This window comes from Micropterus salmoides, unplaced genomic scaffold, assembly GCF_014851395.1.
Source record: "Micropterus salmoides isolate LMB-PRFRI ecotype aquatic unplaced genomic scaffold, ASM1485139v1 Ms_hic_scaffold_21, whole genome shotgun sequence".
NCBI lineage: Eukaryota > Metazoa > Chordata > Actinopteri > Centrarchiformes > Centrarchidae > Micropterus > Micropterus salmoides.
The window spans coordinates 10,855,376-10,874,530 of record NW_024041262.1 but is presented as its reverse complement, the minus strand read 5'-3'; the positions used below and the strand labels follow the sequence as shown (position 1 = coordinate 10,874,530).

The window sequence follows — 19,155 nt, the reverse complement described above, 5'->3', positions numbered from 1 at the left end:
GACATTATTTAACCTCATAATGAGAAAGAAGTGGGGCATTTTCTCAGGCATGCACGGATGGCAACTTACAGGTACTTCGTGGAGCCCTGCGTCTGCTGATGCAGAGCTACTGAGAATCCAAAGAAGCTCCCTTTGGTTTTCCCCACTTTGATCACCGGGAAACGTTCATCTATATTAAATCCACTGCAGGTTTGCGTCCCGTGGTACACAGCCAAGACAGCGCAGAGCAATAGTCTTGGAGACATGTTCGTTCTGTTCATTCCTCGCAAGTGCAGTAGGCTTCCCGCAGATCCACGATCAGCCTGGGTCCGGCACAGTCTCCCGCAATGAGCTCCAACAGGTAGGCTGCGCTTCACAGAGACCTCCCCATTGAGATCCACGCGCGCACTCGGTGTGACTGCCTAGGTGTCGGTGTGTGCCTCCCTCTGCCTCTCTCTGCTGCCCTTCCTTACTTCCTTCCTTTCCCTCTGCCCTCCACACCCATTTGGAACAAGTGTAGCCTACTCTCACACTGTGTGGTTGGCTGTGTTAACCTCAGTCTCTCGCCTCCTCCCCCTCCCTGTCTCTATTTCTTTCTTTCACACGCGCACATTTTGCTTTCCACCTGTTCTGCCTGCCAACAGTAAAAGTTGCAGTTGCACTTTTCAGGGAAAAAGGTTAATCAAATATCATCATATAAACAACAGTTTCATTACACTTTCATCCATGCCTTTGTGAAACTCTTAATACAGCATTAAATTATGTTTTGAGCAGCACCTCCATCAACACCTTTTTCCTCAGTCAACAATTAAATGAGCTTATTAATACATTCCTTTCAGTAATTTCCTTTTAGGAACTTGAAAGAAACCACAATATACAGCCATTTGTTCCAAATACACGTAGTACATGTAAGTTAGTTGAATAGTGCCATGGTAATAATGCTTCTGTCTGTTACTGAAAAACCTTTTTTGCACTTTTTGCCTGAAAGAAAGGTCATACAAAAGCCTTTTCATCTGATACAACTGCTTTAATGTCTAAATACATATGTAATGCAACTGAGTTAACTCAGCACAGGATATTTTATGTAGGGGTACTATATTATGACAGACCTTCTGTCAAAACTCCTCCAAGCCAACTAATAGACGCACATGAGCGCTCTTGTGACAGCCAACTTCTGCCTTGCTCCACTGCCTATCGCTTAAACTTCTGGCATCCAACAGGCAGTTCATTAAACCCTTAATCCCTTTAGAGAGAGTTCATGGAACAGGCCAGTTTTTTAAAAAGTATCCTGTCCTTTCCATGAATGCCCCTCCACCCTCTCTCCCCTGTTTTCTTGTCTTTTTTAGAAACCCCCTGGTGTCGAGAGAACAGCTACAGCTCCATCTCCTCCCCGTTTACTTCGGCAATGAGCAAACTTTGATTATGTCTGCTTTATTGGCTGTCTCCTCTGGCATCACTGACCTCATCTAATTGATGAGCTGAGCTCCCACTCCTCTGCTTCTCCTCACAGTTCAGGAGTTTCTCTCACCCAGAGGTAATCTCTGCTCCATTCTCTTGTGAAATAATGCCCTATGGGGAATGTAGTTCACTATGCACATTCCATAGGCCAATTGCAAAAGCGTTGTGCTGTGTGCTTCAAGTCTGTATTTAGTGGTAATTATGTTCTTTACTATTGCTGCTGTGCTGTCCCTATTTGTGCACATGCCCTGTGACTTCCGTTTTGTTTCCAAGAAACAAGAAGTACTGTATGTATATGACAAAACAGAGAAAATGCATTACAATTAACAGGTTGGGGTACATTTCATGGATTGTAATGCAGTGCAAATCTGACTCATAATCTTTGTTGGAGGTCATATACTGCTAAATTTAACCCTGGCCCGTACATTTGGAATCTGTCATGTGAGAGTTAATCCAGGTTTAAACTTTGCGTTTGCATTTTGATATTATCTAGCAAGTGAATGCGTTTCATGCCCAAAGGTGAGAGCACAAATTGCCAGTGTATACAGTGTCAACAACCTGTTGTTGCCTTATCAAGATGTGCATCTGTTACAGCACCGACGTTGAACAGATCCATGCGATTGTGCAAATAGAGACCCTCCTTGACTGCCTGCCTCAGCAGAAGATGGGCAACCCTGAGAGACATTAGCAGAGAGGAATTTAAAGAGACTAAACAACAACAGATGAGCAAGCTGACTTTCCCCTTAAAGAGGTGGTATTATGCTTTTTGCCTTTCACCTCTCCTTTATTGAGTTATATACCTTTTTTGTGCATGTAATAGGTTTGCAAAGTGAAAAAGCCACCCCAAAGGGAGTTCCTTCTCCTACAGAAAACTCTGCTCTGAACTGCCTGAAAACAGCTCGTTTGTAGTCCAGCCTTTTCCCTTTCATCCCTGTGATGTCACAGGGATGAAAGGAAAAAAAAAAAAAAGCTAAATGTGTACCATAATGCTCATAATACAAGTCTGACACACCCTCAAAAACACCGGTGGAAAAACAATGAGCTGCAGTACACACCTCGCCTCTCCCTTCCAAACACTAGCTACCCACCAGGCAGTCAATGGACATAAAGTTGTTACTGTGATGTAGAGACAGAGCTTAGTTAAACTTTATGGATGAAAGATACTTTTGTTACAAATTAATAACTCACCACTCTGACACTCTTGCTCCAGTCCATGTTGCTAAGCTGGTAAGGGGAACATATACAGCTGAACCGAAGCTGTGTTTACCAGCTTCTCACTGACCCGCCCTTCTCTGCTTCTGATTGGCTAGTAGTCCTTAACTAGGAACTGTGCATGTGCAACCCCCAACAAATATCATGTAGAGGCAAGATCTATCACACTCCATTGCTAAAATGAACCCTTCAACACATAGGGTGAAAACAGAAGCTGCAGCAATGTGCAGTATGACAAAAGTATGGTGTTTTTTTGAAAATTAATCAATTCTGGTACAACCCCTAAATAAGATTTTGAACCTGAAAATGAGCATAATACCATCTCTTTAATTTTACTCTATTTGATCAATTCCCATGCTTTTTGCGAAACGGCTGAAGAGCATCTATCCTTAACCCCTCTGGGTCATAGACCCACCCTTTAGACAGCTGATACTGACAAAATGCATTCTTTTTTATTGTCAGAAAAAGATACAGTCTTGCAAGGTGTGCAATTGCAGAGTTGCCTGGCAATGGAAATTAAAAAGTACAAAAACTGTGATCAGATAACTTTTCGCACGAGAGCCGTGAGTTCACTTTCAGTCTCTTTCCAGTGTTACAGTAGAAAAAGAAAGAATTCCGGCCTTTAAATGTGTATTCCCCAGACCAAACTGTAAGCCAACACCAGGCTCTGTGAACCATCGGGACAAAGACCTGAATGCAGTTGCTGCTGCCCCCAGAGACCTCTGCTGTAGAACCCTCCAGTCTTAACCCACACAACACACATGGAATGTAATTTGCTATTTATCTCCCAGTTTCCTGTGTTTTTCCTCACCAAACCCACCACCGTCCTCCCCCGTCACCATACCTTCCCTGGAAATAAAACAGAATTCAACCGTTCCTCTTCTTCTCATTTGTCCTATGTTTTTCTTTGTGCCTCATAATATCCATTTAATTGAGGAGGTTAAGCCTACATACATACTACATCTTCCCGCTCAACTTTCCTGCTTCTTTGTGTTTTGTCGTATATATCACAAATGGCTCCACTGAGTCTTCTCAAGGAATCCATTCAAACAACGCTGAGAGCTGATGGATGGGGTGGGTGAGTGGGATGCTATGTGGAGTTCCTGATGTGAATGTGTGATAATAGAAATGGACTGGCTATTGTAGAGCACTGTAGCCAGAGCAGAGCAAATGTAAAGACTGAGTGCATCAGTGTGCTCCATAATAGTCCGATTACACTTATCTCTTGTTTCTGTACTTTCCCAATAGGCTTTGTGTAAAGTCTTGCAGTGGGTTGAATTATAGACTAATGAAACCAATGTGAGAATGGCACAGTACAGCCTTGTGAGCACGAAAAATAAACCAGATACAAAAAAACATCAGTGGCCTCAAAATAACTAGATGTCAGCCTGGTGTAGAATTTCCATGAATATTATTCCACATTAACTGGCGAACCTAACAGTGAGCAGGACATTGGTTGAATATGAAACACAGCACGCGCTCACATCGAGTCCTTGCTGCACGGCAATGACAGAGCTGGCCGTTGCCATGGAGCTGAGAGTTGCTATGAAGCCAGTATGTCCTGAGCGGTGGTAGCATCTGTGGAGGAAGACAGTGTGATCTGTTTAAACTCCAGTCAGGAGCTCGGATGACCTTTCACAGGAATAAAACATGATCCACTCGGTTCTGTCCACTAAATCAGGAATTTACCACAGAAACACACACATATTCATGCAGACGCATGTGCACAGTAAAACAAATATTATACTGCTTTATTACAAGGCCAGATTCTTGTCCCAGAGTGAAGATAAAAATTTCATACTTTAGCAGTTCCTTCTTTACTTGATTAAACTGCAGAATATCAAATGAACTTTTGCCCTGGGAAGACAAAATACAATTAACTCCCTAATTCCCTGCTGTAACTTTAGCTGTCATTGGACACAAATGAAACCGATTTATTTTTTTAATTGAATTAATACATGAGCAAAATCTGATAAGATGTCATGTTATTTCATATACCAAGCTTTTGCCTGAATAATCCAGTCAATGTTTAAACAGAAAGACAGTTAGTGTTAGGTTTATAAATACAGGACAGTCCACAGCGAACGGGCAGTCATATTGGCCATGTCTTTTCAAACAAATGTCCACAACAGCAGGGAAACAACTGACACCAGCTAATCGCCTAATCAGTTTCGGTATGAAGGGAGGGATGATACACTGTAAAAATAAATCAGCGATTATTTATCCTCCAAAGCACCACATTTCTCTTTGAATCAGTTTTTCATGTGTTACAAACTATTTTTTTTTAAACAAATCTTGGGCTTCAACTTGATTTAATACAATGTGGAATTTCCATTATCGCAGCCCCCATTGGACCACATATGTTGTATTCTATATCTATATGGAACAACTGGCCTGATGTAATCCAATATCTCTCCATACAATGTTTCTGCATGTGAAATAATTGTGTTTTATGACTTCTCTAGGTTGCTGAGCATTCATCCTCATGTATAGGGCAGCAGCATGGCAGTTCTGAATGTTTGCATACATGTGTACAGTACATACATGTAGTATGTCTGGTTGTGTGTATGGAAATATCTGTGATGCTATATGCTATATGCTCACATTTGTTCATCTTAATATGGGGGCTGTATGTCAGCTTCCACATGTGCGTGTCCTTTGAGTGTTTGATGTGTGGCAGGAAGGAAATGCAGCAGGGGTTTCGAGACCCACACAAAGTCTTGCTGTTCTTCAGGTCTCCAGTTCGTGCAAAGTGTAGGAATGTATAGCCTGAGGAGGAAGGCGTGGCTCTGAACACTCTCCCACTGTCCTGTAGCACCTGTTTTTCAGCTTAGCTTTCAGGCAGAATAGATAGAGTGATGGGAGACAGCGGGACATAGTCTCTGTGATATGGAAACAAAACAGCTGTTACACAAAGTAATGTTATAAATACAATACTCCCAGCACAACAATGAACCCTCTCCACTGAGACTTTGGGGAAAAAGCTGTGCTTTCTCTTTGAAAGAAATATCATCTCCGCTTAATAAAAGCTATAGCCAGCAGCCAGTTAGCTTAGCATAAGCACAGCTAGCCTGTCTGAGGCATAAATGGACGACATAATAACTCCCCAAAAGTGAAGTCAAACACTGATATATGTTTAAGTGTTCATTTTCCTTTTAAGTTTGGTTTTAATTTGTTATTTGATGCTATAAAAAGGGGGCTTCATGTCATTATTGATAGCTGAGCCCTGCACACGATTGAGTTGGCCTGATGTTTGGACGAGACCACGATACCGCTGCTCTAACCCCAATCACCGATAGAATTTGGCTCCAATCAGCAGCACCCATATTTGGCATATTTTTGCTTAATTTTGTAAAGTGGTAGGAAGATGCATCGTCTATGTTTGTATACAGTCTGTGGTCTGAGATAAGAAAATCGGCCAATACCAGCACCTCTAAAGCTCATAAATTAAGATGCTGTACCTTCTTTGTCTAATTAAAACACAAAACTGTAAAATTACATTTCTTAGCCATGAGCAGTGACTTTCTGTTATACTCACAAACTCAAGGAGAACAAATAAAAAATAATTTGTGAGCTTTAGAGTTGCTAGTATAGGCTGATTTTGTTATATTCAGACAAAGCCAGTCTATCTGTTTCGCCCTGTTTCCAGTCTTTATGCTAAGCTAGGCTAACTGCCTATTGGCTGTAGTTTAACATATGAGCGTAGTATAGGTCTTCTATCTAACTCTCAGCAAGAAAGCAAATAAGCGTATAACCCAAAATGGTGAACAATTCCTTTAAAATGTTGTTTGTCATGCCAGAAAGTAATGCACAACATCTCACAGTATCAGAACATTTTAAACATGTTGTTGGTGAGACACATTTCTTAATGGAATTTATTACTTGCTAAAAATGCACTTAGAGCTGAGTAGTTCATTCTTCCTGCAGCTCATTGCCAGTTTTAAAAGAACTATAAAGCATTTAGACAAACCACAGGTAGCAAAGAAAAATCACAACCAGTGATAACAAACGTCCTTTCCCAACCTTTCTACTGCTTTCTGGAAACGTTGCAGTAACAGTGATAGGAATGTGTGATAGAGTTAATGATTAATTAAGGGTGAAAATGAAATTAAAACACAAGCTGTACAAAGGTGCACTCTCGGTAATGTTTAATCATTAAGAAAGGAGTCACTCCATGCAGCATTCCTTTCTCTGCCCATAGAGACTCTTTTGTTCAAAATGAACTATTCTGTGCAGAGGCGTCATAGGTAAAGAAAGAAATGTTTGAGGGGAGTTTGGGTTTGATCTGGCTTTGTGCCAAGACTGACAACCTTGGGTATGAGCTCTTAGTCTGAAAGATAGGTGAGCAATAACCACCAAACAAACCCCTAAAACCATACATTTATTATTCATCCAGTGCAGCGTATATGTCAGCTAGAAAATACAGATCTTTAAGGGAGTGGGAGGGTGAAAGAGCTATTTCTCTGGGGAATGACACCAGGTTGAGCTTTAGCCAGAGCCCAATCATAGCATCTCACTGTGTTTTTTTTCATCGGACCACTCTAGTTATTGAGATTGGCTGTTGCATGTGCTCAAAAAGGTCAGGAGCTCATTTCACTGTAGTCAAGATTTTCCGCTCCTCCCATGGGACACATTAACTCAGAACTTGATACTTAACAACCCAGTGAAGCCCATACCATCATCTGTCTCCAATGTTTACCAAAGGAGCAGTTATCTGTCTCTGGGACCTTAAGAGTCCCCTCTTTCAGAAAGTGCTGCATTATCTTTACGGGTACAGAGCAGAAAAAACATACACATGTGGACACAATTTACTCTAGTTAACACAACAGTCCTATCTCTGGAGATGAAATATCATGACAAGATTGGGAATATTGGCTTACAGTTGTCTCTGAAAGTCACACTGCTACATTGACAAACTGCATAATTATATTCCTACCTACATTCACCTGATCCAATTATTAGGAGCCCCACTATTCTTCACCCTAGGTAATAGGTGAATATATTGGGCAGTAAATCTGATGCATTGTACTGTGACCAAGCCTAATGTAATCTGGTGGACAGACCATTGAATAATGACACAATCTGAAGGGTAACTGCAGTAAATCTGACCAGTAAACACAATGCTAGCTTGCTCCCACATCGCTCCTCCTCTCATCCTGTGGTAAAGTGAGTTGAAATGATTTACAATGCTCATTCTAAAGCCTCCTTCCTGTCTGCACAGCGTATTGGCTGTCTGGTTGACTGGTCATCCCTTAGACCTCTTATAAACACTGAGGACTCCTTTTCCTGTCGTCTTTTGATCGGCTGTTTGTAGTGGATCCTCTGTAACCACATGGTGCCATTTTGTTTATGACTAAGCTTGCATGACATTAATGTTAGAACTTACAAGGACAGGTTTATATTGAACACAAATGTGTTGGTTTTTGACAGCCAAACCTGTGATCCATGTCCTTTCGTTTGTTGTGAGTGTGATGGGGCTGGCAGATGGTTCAGATGTGATTGGTGGTGACACTGTTGTAATGTAATAAACTCACGAGATTGGAAATATTCACGTCTCTCTGTGTGTGTTCAGGTGATTGAGCTTTCTGATGAAGAAGCAGGAGACAAAGGAGTAATTGTGGGTACTGTTTAACTGTACTATAATTCACAGCAGAAAGACTTTTTAGTTGGTAGATTTGTTGCCATGTCTTTAGAAAGCAGAGCATATCACCCCTTATGCTTGTTAAAAATTCTGTGTTAAAAACAATCCAGTATGGTACTGTTTAATATGTGTCACTAAAGCATGTAAAAACTACCTAGGACATGCATGCCATGTGTGTGTTCAGCCTCCTTTCGAGCCAGTGTGTGAATCCACTCCATCTCTCTCTGCTGTGTGTGTGAATACAGAGCCGGGCCCTTTGTTTCCTTCGACAAGCTGGAGCTGTACTCCAGTGGACCTGCACATTTTCCACTCAATTGAATGGCCCTCTCAGATCATTAAATGGCCATTCATTAGCAAGGGACACTGGCAGGGATTCAGCAGTAAAGAAAACACAAAGAGGCCTGTCTGGGGGCACCATCCCTCACACTGTGGCCTGCAACACTGTGGGTGGGAGTTAGGGCTGGATTGGTAATGTGGCATACCGGGCAAATGCACAGTGGGCTGACGCACCTTTGGGGCCGGTTTAGTACATACAAGTACATTATTTATTTATATAACTGTTTTTTAAAAAACGGGCCAACGATCGGCCCATAAAGCATGGACAGCGGTTTACTGGGTAATTTTCTATACTGACATTGGGCTTGCCCAATCACATCTCTTACTAGCCCCCACCCCCTCTGCTCTCTGTTTCTTGCGTTGCGGGCCATTAAAAAAAAAAAAAAAACATTCTTCAGACAGAGGCCAACCGATCTGGTTGCTGCCGGGGCTGCAGTAGCTTCAACATCAGCTGCAGTACACTGCGTAGTGCAGGCACAGGCACCTGAAGGAGTAAAAGAGCTGTGGTGGCCACTGGCAGGAAGAGGAGGAGGCGTGAGACAGTGAAACAGAGTGACAAAGTGACAATGATGGGCTAAGGGAGAGAGAGAGCAGGAGGAGAATGGAGGTGAAGCGGTAAGCATGGAGTAGCTCAACCTGTATGGAGGGAGCAGGGAGGGAGGGTCTTTTACACTGGGGATGCTGGGGACATGTAGCCACCACTTTTTGAAAGCATTTATTAAAAATGTTCTGAAAAATAGCTTGCACCAAGAAATGTTGATTAACAAATAAAAATGCTATGAAAATATTGCAAATTTATTTGCACAATAAGCCTGCAATGCATTGTAAATACAGAAGAAACCTCTGCCTTGTACAAAAAAAGTAACTTAAGCAAAAAATAATAATAAGCTACTGATTACTGCATTACTTTTATTATATTTGTATATTGTGAATTGTCACCTGCCACCTGAATTTTGTGCTTACCTTTATAAAAATAAAGACTTTTCAGACAGAAAATGTCTCCACAATGCAGGAAATTAAGTGTTTAATGCTAAAAATCTTATGGGGGAGGACCCCCAAACCCCCCTATCACATATTTGATCTATAAATATTTTTTCAAAATAGTAGATCTATTACCATATATTCTTGTCTTGTAGTCATGCACACCAATCTTCTGCAAATGTTACGTCTCAGTGTTTCATCACACGTCTAATCTGACCCCCTAAATGGAACGATGGTGTATTGGTGAGGGGTGTCCGACTGATTTTGGTGGGCTGCCTCAGCCAAAAATGCCAAGTAGTCAAGTATAGCATCTGAGATAACCATTGTAATGATAAGTGCTCAAAGGTAGCTATGATTTTCAGTTGAACATGCACAATCCAAGCTTTACTTTGTTTAACAGTTTATTGTTAATGAATAAATAATATCTATTAAAAGATGCTCTAGTTCAGTGGTGCCTAACCATTTTTGTCAGACACACCCCACACAGCCCAGTCAGATGATCTGAAGTACTCCTTCATATAGTATAAATTTTTTTTTATTTCAATCATTTACCATTTACCTTTTTATTTATTTCAAATGTTTATCCATTACTTAATGCAATTTTAACTATATATCCATTACTTTAAGATAACTACTTTAACTGTTTTCCTATCACATTTAGTTAACCATTTCAACAGTTTATTCATTACTTTAAGTTAACTACTTCAGCTGTTTTTCAATTTTTCAACTGTTACTGTTAACCCAGTAACGGTTAATTAACCGGATTTCAACCATTTATCCATCACATGTAGCAAACTGTTTCAAGTTCTCTGCCTCCTTGCTAAGAAGTTTGTTAAGCACTCTCAACACGACTCAATATGTGGATGTATTTTTAAATTCAAATCATACTTTATACTTTTTCAACTTAGTCAAGCTACTCCACAATCTGGCCATGTACCCCCAAGCTTCTGCAGAAATACCTGGTGCGTATCGCTTGATTCCTAGACTAGACTTCATGTCGTCATCACTTCCCTGAGGACACTAAATCCAAGAGAAAAGGGAGCAGAGGTAGGGGGGAGGGCACTCACCTCCTGGAGCCAAATATTTAGGCAGAAAGTTACTCATGGTCAGATGGATTATTGGCTGTAGACTGAGGCACTTTGTTTCAACCTGACTTTGCAAGCTGATTGACTCACTCTGCCACATTTGATTTAATGTGGATGACTTCAAGTTTACAAGATGGAGATGAGAGACCATGGTGGAGTTTTTGTGTAAGCTGAGGAGGAAAAGAGGGCAGAACGGAAACTCCCAAAATCTGCCGTGCTCAGGCATGCCTTCAAAAATGACAGCGCTCTACGCTGTGTTAACAAGCCCACCAAATAACCAGTTAGATGTCTTACACAAGACTTTCTGTGAAAATATTTCCAGTCAAAGGCGTTTGTTCTGGGCATCTGAATTCAGTTTATGAATTAAGTTTACACAAAGCCGCTGGGTGTTACATGTGACTATGGATGTTGTGGCAGTTGAAAACATTTTCATTTTATATTTTAGTATTAATAATTAATCTTTTTTACATGACATTTTTTGGTTTTAACACTGAGCTTAATGTAAATACAGATCTTCATTTTGCAAACTCAACCTTGGAAGGGTCTCCTGTTATACATGGCTTTCTACAGTTACTGGATACAAGAAATACGTCAAAAGTGCTAGATCACACTGTTGGTGTTAAAGCCACTTTTCTAGACACACTACTGTGACCATTTTGATAAGACTTTGATGAGACTGAATGGCTGTAGCCTTAAAGCAAAGTGCAGGGCAAAGTTTGCTAGAAATTCAATTGTGTTGAGATGAAAACTGGTGTCATCCTGCCAGCAGATATTTTATTTATTAAGAGATAATCTGCAGATAGAAGGGAGTGGTTTCATCTAGTCCTCCATGCGTTTGAGTTTGAGCCAAAACAAACATGCTTGGGTGGAGGCTTCCTGCTAGAATCCTGGGAGAGGGCATCTCAACCCAGCGGACTCAAGGAGAGTGTAGCTGTAACCAAGGCTACATATTCACTATTCTGTGATAAGCACCAAAAGAGATCGTAACAAAGGGGTGAAGTGTCAAGACAAACTGTGGGATAGTGGGAGTCATGGGAGACTGAGACATTTGCAAATGTTGTAGTTTAAATTAGTATCATTGGGAAGGGATGTTTGTCATTTTGTTGCAGTAGACAGCTATAAAACACAAACAGATACAAGTATAGTCTCACTCCAATTAGCATGCTACTGCCTTGTGTGTTCCGTTGGCTTGAAGCCCACTCTGAGAGTGGCCTTAGTGAATACAAAAGTTTAATTGGAGGGCGAACAAAGATGCAGTAATCAAAGCAGTCTCTCTTTTGAACACGCCCTGAACAGCTGTTTCTACAGGCCGCTCTTACTCATCCACTCTTGGCAAAGTGGAGCCGGAGAATAGATGCATTCTTGTCAATGAGACTGCGGTTGCCAGGACAGGGGACACTTGTACGGATGCCTCTGTGCAGCGTCTGGTGTTTGTGCCAGCTGAGTGGAATAGATAGAGAGGACTAGTAGGAGGGGAGTGAATGAGGAGCATGGCATGGCAGAGGAGAGAGAGACATCAGAGGGAAGAAAATATATCATAAAACTCAAAAAACCCCACAATGGACAAGAGATAGGAAAGACACAGGAAGCAAACTTCTAACAGAGGATGCATCAGACATGCAACAGACACACACTCTGGTGGGTTGTTAGGCTGCCATTGTCTAGCTCACTGTGCGTTGCTCTGCTCTCAGCTGAGTTGGACCGGACCACTCAATTAGCGCAGTGCACTGTTGCAAATGCTGATTGACATGGAATGCTCTCCGGGTCAGAGGCCTGTTTGTTTACATCTCTGCATTCAGACGGACTACAGACTGAATAATTGTATACTGTATAAAAGTATGTGTTCACCTCAGGGAGGCTGATTACAATAATTTCAGATTCAGTGATATGACAGAATTAATAACAATATGTTTCAGATATATATAATGATATGACAAATGGAAGCAAAATCAAAAAATAGAGAAGGAAGTTTTTCCTTGCCTCTGTCGCCTAGTGCTTGCTCTTGGTGGGAACTGTTGGGCTTCTGTAAATAGCATCATAGAGTACGGTCTAGACCTGCTCTTTTATGAAAAGCGCTGTGAGATAACTGTTGTTGTGATTTGGCGCTATATAAATAAAATTGAATTGAATTGAATTACTCAGCTCTTTTATTTCTCTGTTTCATTTTATATAGTAGGATGAACGAATGGACGTATATTTGATATTTTTATGATTTAAATGTGAGATGCAACTTATTTAGTTGAAAGGACAACAACAGGAGCTGATGCTAAGAATACAGAAAGAAAAAAGATGATCTCAGACTCAGAAAAGGTGTGTGTGTAAAAACAAATAAACATACAAATTCACATTAAAGATTATCTATACTGTAACAGGGTGCGAGTCAAAGAGTGAAGGAAGTGTGTTAACTGCTGAGCGTGACTACGGAGAGACAAGTGTCATTAGTGCTCCATTAAAAGCAACAGATGGCCAGTAGCAGTGGACCCACTCTGTTTTGTAGATGACAGGAAAGCCAGTGTGGGTGGAAGCAGTCCTGCAGGGGAGCGTTTAGCCTTCGAAGATGTTTTGGATATGTTTATGTGCGTATGTGTGTTCGGGGTAAGGGACATGCCCTTTAACATCTAGCCACATGTGTCTTCCATTAACTTTTTGACTCGTTTGGCAGCTGTGGACCCCGGGGAACACATTGCCCAGGCCCTACCTGGGCTCTTTCCTCTGGTCCCCTTCAGTGAACCACACACACACACACACACACACACACACACACACACACACACACACACACACCATCTCTGCGCTTTCCTGATGTGAAGCAGCCTGAGAACAATGTGGCCTCGATCCCATGTAGCTTAGCCAACTTACAACACCGCTGGGAGGCTGAAGAGATCATTTGTTCCAGAGAAATCTCATATCAAGTGGAGTATTTTTAGTTTGGAGGAATGGGAGCGCTGAGATGTTGGCCTGTTTCAGGGGAAGCCAATTACTGTAGTTTTCTGATGGCTTTGAGTTTCTCTCTGGGCCATTATATTGGACATGTTTAGTCAGTGTTTGGATAATGCATTTTACAGATTATGTAGCACATAGATATCTGGAAACATTTTGAGGGAAGACTGTCAAGAGTTTACTCATGAAAGCAGAGTAGAAGTAAAAAGCATCAGGTGATTTTCCCCATCTGGACACACAGATCTACATTACACAGATGGCACAGAGTCCTTGACTCATTGCCATTTTCTTGTTTTATCTCTAATCAGGACCGAGGAAGGAGGGAGATCGAGAGAGGGGGAGAGAAAGAGAGAGTTAGCAGTTAATAGACTTCCAGTTCTCCCACTCATGAGAGTGCCCAGACTCCCAGAGCGAGCCGACCATTCAATCAGATCAGCACAAACTGGCCAGTGGCGCTTCATTATCTCAAGGAGCTCCACGCCGCTGCCTTGAAGTTTTCAAAGGGAGATGAAATTGCGGTTGATGGTTGCGGGGGTGTAGGAAGCAATGAGGGGAGTTTGTTTTTGTGATGTCACCATCCCCCTCATAATTAAAGTCTAAACATCCTCTGCAGTGTAGGTGTATGTATGTGCGATTATGTGCACATTACTGTACTGATGGGGATCCCTTTGAGTTGTTTATATGTGTAGGGGGGTAAGTTTTACACTTTGTGTTGCTATAGAGTCTATGTAGAAATACAGAGCAGCAGGTAGGATTGGTTTATAAATAAATGCATGTGTTAGTCCTGCAGGCGCATGGTATTCCTGCATATTTGTTAAAACTTAGAAGCTTTTTACATCATCTGCATTTCTATATACCTAAACAAAATCATTTTCCATTTATGCACAAGAAAACAGAATATACAATATTAGCCTTGTGGACTTAAAAAATAAAAATGTTTACAATCTGAGGGAGAATCAATTCAACCTGGAATGCTGAAGCTGAAAACCAGAGAAGATCTGTAAGGGGAACTACAGAGAGAGGTACATCTTGTACTTGAGACTGATAACTACAGCCATTGTCATCCTATCAAGGTCATGAGAAAATTTCTAGTCTGGTATGTCTCTGATTCTCCCTCATACGTCATGTCTGAGGGTCACAACCATTAGTGTTGCTCTTCTTGTGCTCCCATATTCACACTGACGACTCTTAGGAAGATCTGAGAAGTTGAAAATGAGAAGAACAGTACTTTGAAGATGTCTTCATTTGTAATGTACAGTACAAACGGTATGTTTTTCTTTACCTTGACAGCGACCAGACCAAACCCTAGTTGGCCAGTAATTACCAGGGTTCCTCTGTGCAAGGTTTGAGCTTTTGTCCTGTGTTGGAACCAAGCCAGCTGTTCCACTTTTACACATTAGAAAAGTACAAAACATTCCCCTGAAAGCTGTCTCATGTTACTGTCTTGTGGAGGGTTTGAACATAATGAGTTCATTTGAACGTATGCAGGATAGATTTTCACCTGAAGATAAATTACATATTCTCTGACAGGAAAAAAGAATTTACACCAAGGACTCATGCCCATTTGTACACTCATTTATACCTTACAGAGGAGCAATTGCATCAGACTGTAAAAATAAGATTAGACTTTATTAGATAAGATTAAACTTTGTCATTGCACAGAGAATATATATACTGAGACAACAAAATACAGTTTAGAATCTAACCAGAAGTGCAAATTGTGGATTTGTGGATCAGAGGCAAATACAAAGTTTTCAGATTTGGGGGTCTGATGTCTGAAACAACATGGAGTCTTTTCTCAAGTGTAACTTAATTTTACAGTTAAGCAAAACAGAAATGAGTAAGAGTGACACTGCCACGTTGAATTTAAGACATTTACACCATCTCCTGGATGTTCTGTGATAGTACAAAGGCATGACCATTTCACTATAAAACAGCAATTTACACCAATCAGCCATATCATTATGACCACCTGCCTAATATTGTGTAGGTCCCATTTTGCAGCCAAAACAGCCCTGACCCATTGAGGCATGGACTCCACTAGACCTCTCAAGGTGTGCTGTGGCATCAAGGTGTTAGCAGTAGATTCTTTAAGTCCTGTAAGTTGCAAGATGGGGCCTCCATGGATCGAACTTGTTTGTCCAGCAAATCCCACAGAAGCTCGATTGGATTGAAATCTTGGGAATTCTGAGGCCAAGTGAACACCTTCAACTTGTTGTGTTCCTCAAACCATTCCTGAACCATTTGTGTTTTGTGGCAGGGTTCTATATCCTGCTGAAAGAGGCCACTGCCACCAGGGAATACTTTTTCCAACAATAATTAGGTAGGTGGTACGTGGTAAAGTAACATCCACATGAATGGCAGGACCCAATGTTTCCCAGCAGAACATTGCCCAAAGCATCAAGCTTGCCTTCTTCCCATAGTGCATCCAGGTGCCATGTGTTCCCCAGGTAAGCAAAGCACACGCACCTGGCCCCCCACCTGATGTGACAGAAAACATGACTCATCAGAGCAGGCCACCTTCTTCCAATGCTCCATGGTCAGGTTCTGATGCTCATGGCAGTGGGCAGGGGCCAGGGGTCAGCATGGGTATCCCGACTGGTCTGCAGCTACATAGCCTCATACGCAAACTGCAATGCACTGTGTATTTTGATACCTTTCTATCAGAACCAGCATGAACTTTTTCAGATATCTGATCTACAGTTGCTCGTCTGTTGGATCGGACCACACAGGCCATCCTCCGCTTCCCACAGTGTCTTCGCTGGTTTGCTGGTTTGACAAAATAATTACAAAAAAACCCTTTCACAACATAAAACTGCTGTTCATTAACCTAAAAGTTTTTCTACGTAGTATCTTAAACACATTTTGGGTTTTCCATTGAAATAGTGAAGCAGGAATATAACAAAAGTGGTGACTATATTAGAAGCTTGGAAAGGATGAGATGAGTTTAGTTATGAGCAAGATCAGAAACCACTGATGTGCTGTGAAGTTAATTGTAAGACAATGTTCCTCCCTGCAGGAACAAGTAGTGTACTGCCCTCAACAAATGCCTCAAAACGCCTTCCCCGGTGCAACAATGTCTCTTTAAATATATTAATGGGTAATTTGAAATTCAAAAATTTTAAATGTATCTGTAAAAAAGTATTTATGATTATTTTAATGATAAATATCAAATAATAGAAAACTTGTCAAAGTATTCACTTTCCCTGTGTCTTTGGGGTTAAAACTGCACAATTCAACGTTGTGATTTGGCTCCCCCCGAAGGTAAGAGAGAGGAAACGTCTCTCTGGGACAGATCTGTACTGGATAGGAACAATACAAGAGAAGCCAATGTCTACTCACTTTTGTTTATATTTCAGATTTTGTGGTCTGCTCTTAAGCTTTGATTTGCATTTAAAGCAGTCGGAAACATGTTTTACCTAAATTTTTATTTTTTTTTATTTAGGCAAAGAGAGTGAATCTACATCCTCTAAGAGAGGTTATAGTTATCAACACTCAGTTTGCCTCAAAGCTATTGTGTAATTATTAGTATAAAAGGTGTCCTCTTTGTTTTTTGTTTTTTTATCTCTGCCAGGCACAAGTCTGGAGGGGATAATGCATTTGGTCGTGTGTGTTTGTGTGCATGTGTGTGTGTGCATGTGTGTGCATCTGTCTGCAGCAGAGAGTTGCCAACTTCAATGCAGAAAAATAACGGAGGCAACCCCACTTCACCAGAATGTTTTTTTCAACTTTTGTTTCTAAGTAGCCTACATGGGAGATTGGGATGACATATTGTTGATGAGGTCAGTCTTGAGTCACATCATCCAAACAGTGAAAACCTACAATAACACAAATAAGCATATGTTCAATGATCAACCAATGTGCAACACCATATTCTTCAAATAAAAAATAAACACTTTCACATTGTGGCATTTGCAGCGAGCACGAAAATCTCAAAAAACACAAAACTTTACACATCTGAGAATAATATATCATTAAGTGAAAATGTTTTGGTTTTTTCTGAACACTAAATATTTTACTTTACTTTTAGCCCATTAACATTGAAAGGTGATTTTCAACACGGGTATAAAGGATCAGAATTGTTTATTTTATTCAAATAGGCACATTAATCGGTTTATTTATTTGACATTTCAACGTAGCTGCCTGAGCCATGTTTTTCCTATTACTGGGGCTTCGACTCTCTTAAGATTTTAATATAAATTCAGTACTGTTATGCTACAACCATTGTCAAGTGCACACAGAAGTATGGATGTGTCCTTATGTGGATCAATATACAACTATCTTGACTTATGATTTACTCTCTGAGAGTTACTTCCATGTTTTCAACAGCTATTGGCTAATCGTTGCCTCCGTTGGTTAAGGTTAAGGTTAGGGTAGCGTCGTTAGGCTTAGGGTTAGCTACAGAGTAGGGGGCACGATTTAATGCAAAGATGGTGTCTGTCAAGTTCAATTTGGATGAACTCACCCTTTAACACTTCACCTCAGTGCTTCAGAAACTTACCAAAAGATGGCGGTAGTTTATCGGACATGACTGGCTACAGAGGAGACGCATCTTATACTAGAGGTGTCATTGATAAACTTGAGAGTATGGTCTGTGAGAAATGTTAATGTAACAGTGGCAAATATTGGCAGTAGTCGGCAAAACACAATTTGCACACCGTCAGCTATGTGAAGCTGTATGGATCTATTTTGCAAGCAGAAAACGACAGTACCATGTGTGAATCAATACAGCAGGGGGCGCTGTGCACCGTCCTGTCTGCTGGCTGCGCATGAGCTGCAGAAAAAACCGGAAAGAATGGAAACTTTTCCCTGTGTAAATTATGGGCCAAACTATATTTTTCTATTTCTTCAGCAAAATAGTTCTCAAAATGAAACGATTTAATGCGGACTTTTTTTTACCCTCCACCGTGTCTTCTGCGACTACAATGCTTTATCGTCATTTTCTAACAGTGTTGAACGAATTTGCATTTATACACACAACACGTACAGTGTGGAAGTATTTACCCGCAGGCAATATCAGTTGAACGAGTCTTTTACCTATCTCTTCCATCTCTTTCAGGTAAAGTTCACTGTCCGCCAACACTTTTGAATGACAATGGGAGTCTGTGGGAGACTGGCTAGCAGCCTTTCAATAGGGTGAATAAAGTGTGATCTCTAGGCTCTGTTAAGAAAACATTGCATAAAAACATGAAGGGGACGGTCTGGCTGCAGGATTAAGGCTTTAGAAAGGCTCTGAGCTGTTATTGTGTTGTAACATCTTGGTGCCAGCCTGTAGACATTGCAGCTGGTGAGGAAAACGGAACCTGTAGGTAGTACTGTTTTCAGACTGACAGTCTCTTGAGGCTTACGGAGCTACATGTTCGCCCACTGAACAGGTAAATGCAAATCTAAAGAAAAAACCCAGGACACTGAGGTATGCGTGCATAGGCGCTCTTGGCTGAAGGCTGGGTTTCACCACGACTTCGCCTGGAGCGCAAGGGGTGGAGGGGGGTGGACGGGGGAGCCAATTGGAAGGAAGCTTCC

The 19,155-nt window shown here is 41.2% G+C and overlaps 1 protein-coding gene and 1 long non-coding RNA gene across 3 annotated transcripts in view; one reads left to right on the top strand and one right to left on the bottom strand.

Moving 5' to 3' along the window:
• itga3b (integrin, alpha 3b) overlaps positions 1-466 on the bottom strand; it is a 28,574-nt gene extending 28,108 nt beyond the window's left edge. The window contains exon 1 of the mRNA XM_038735080.1: positions 70-466. Coding sequence (XP_038591008.1) covers positions 70-260 — 191 coding nt within the window. The 5' untranslated portion in view covers positions 261-466. The remainder of the gene's footprint in view (positions 1-69) is intronic.
• On the top strand, positions 225-3,525 carry LOC119915525. 2 transcript variants are annotated; one of them, XR_005446964.1, is made up of 4 exons: positions 225-340; positions 1,326-1,513; positions 2,032-2,188; positions 3,240-3,525. It is a non-coding gene; the product is annotated as an uncharacterized LOC119915525 (long non-coding RNA). The 2 variants fall into 2 exon arrangements; XR_005446963.1 differs by lacking the exon at positions 2,032-2,188.
• The last annotated feature ends 15,630 nt before the right edge of the window (positions 3,526-19,155 follow it).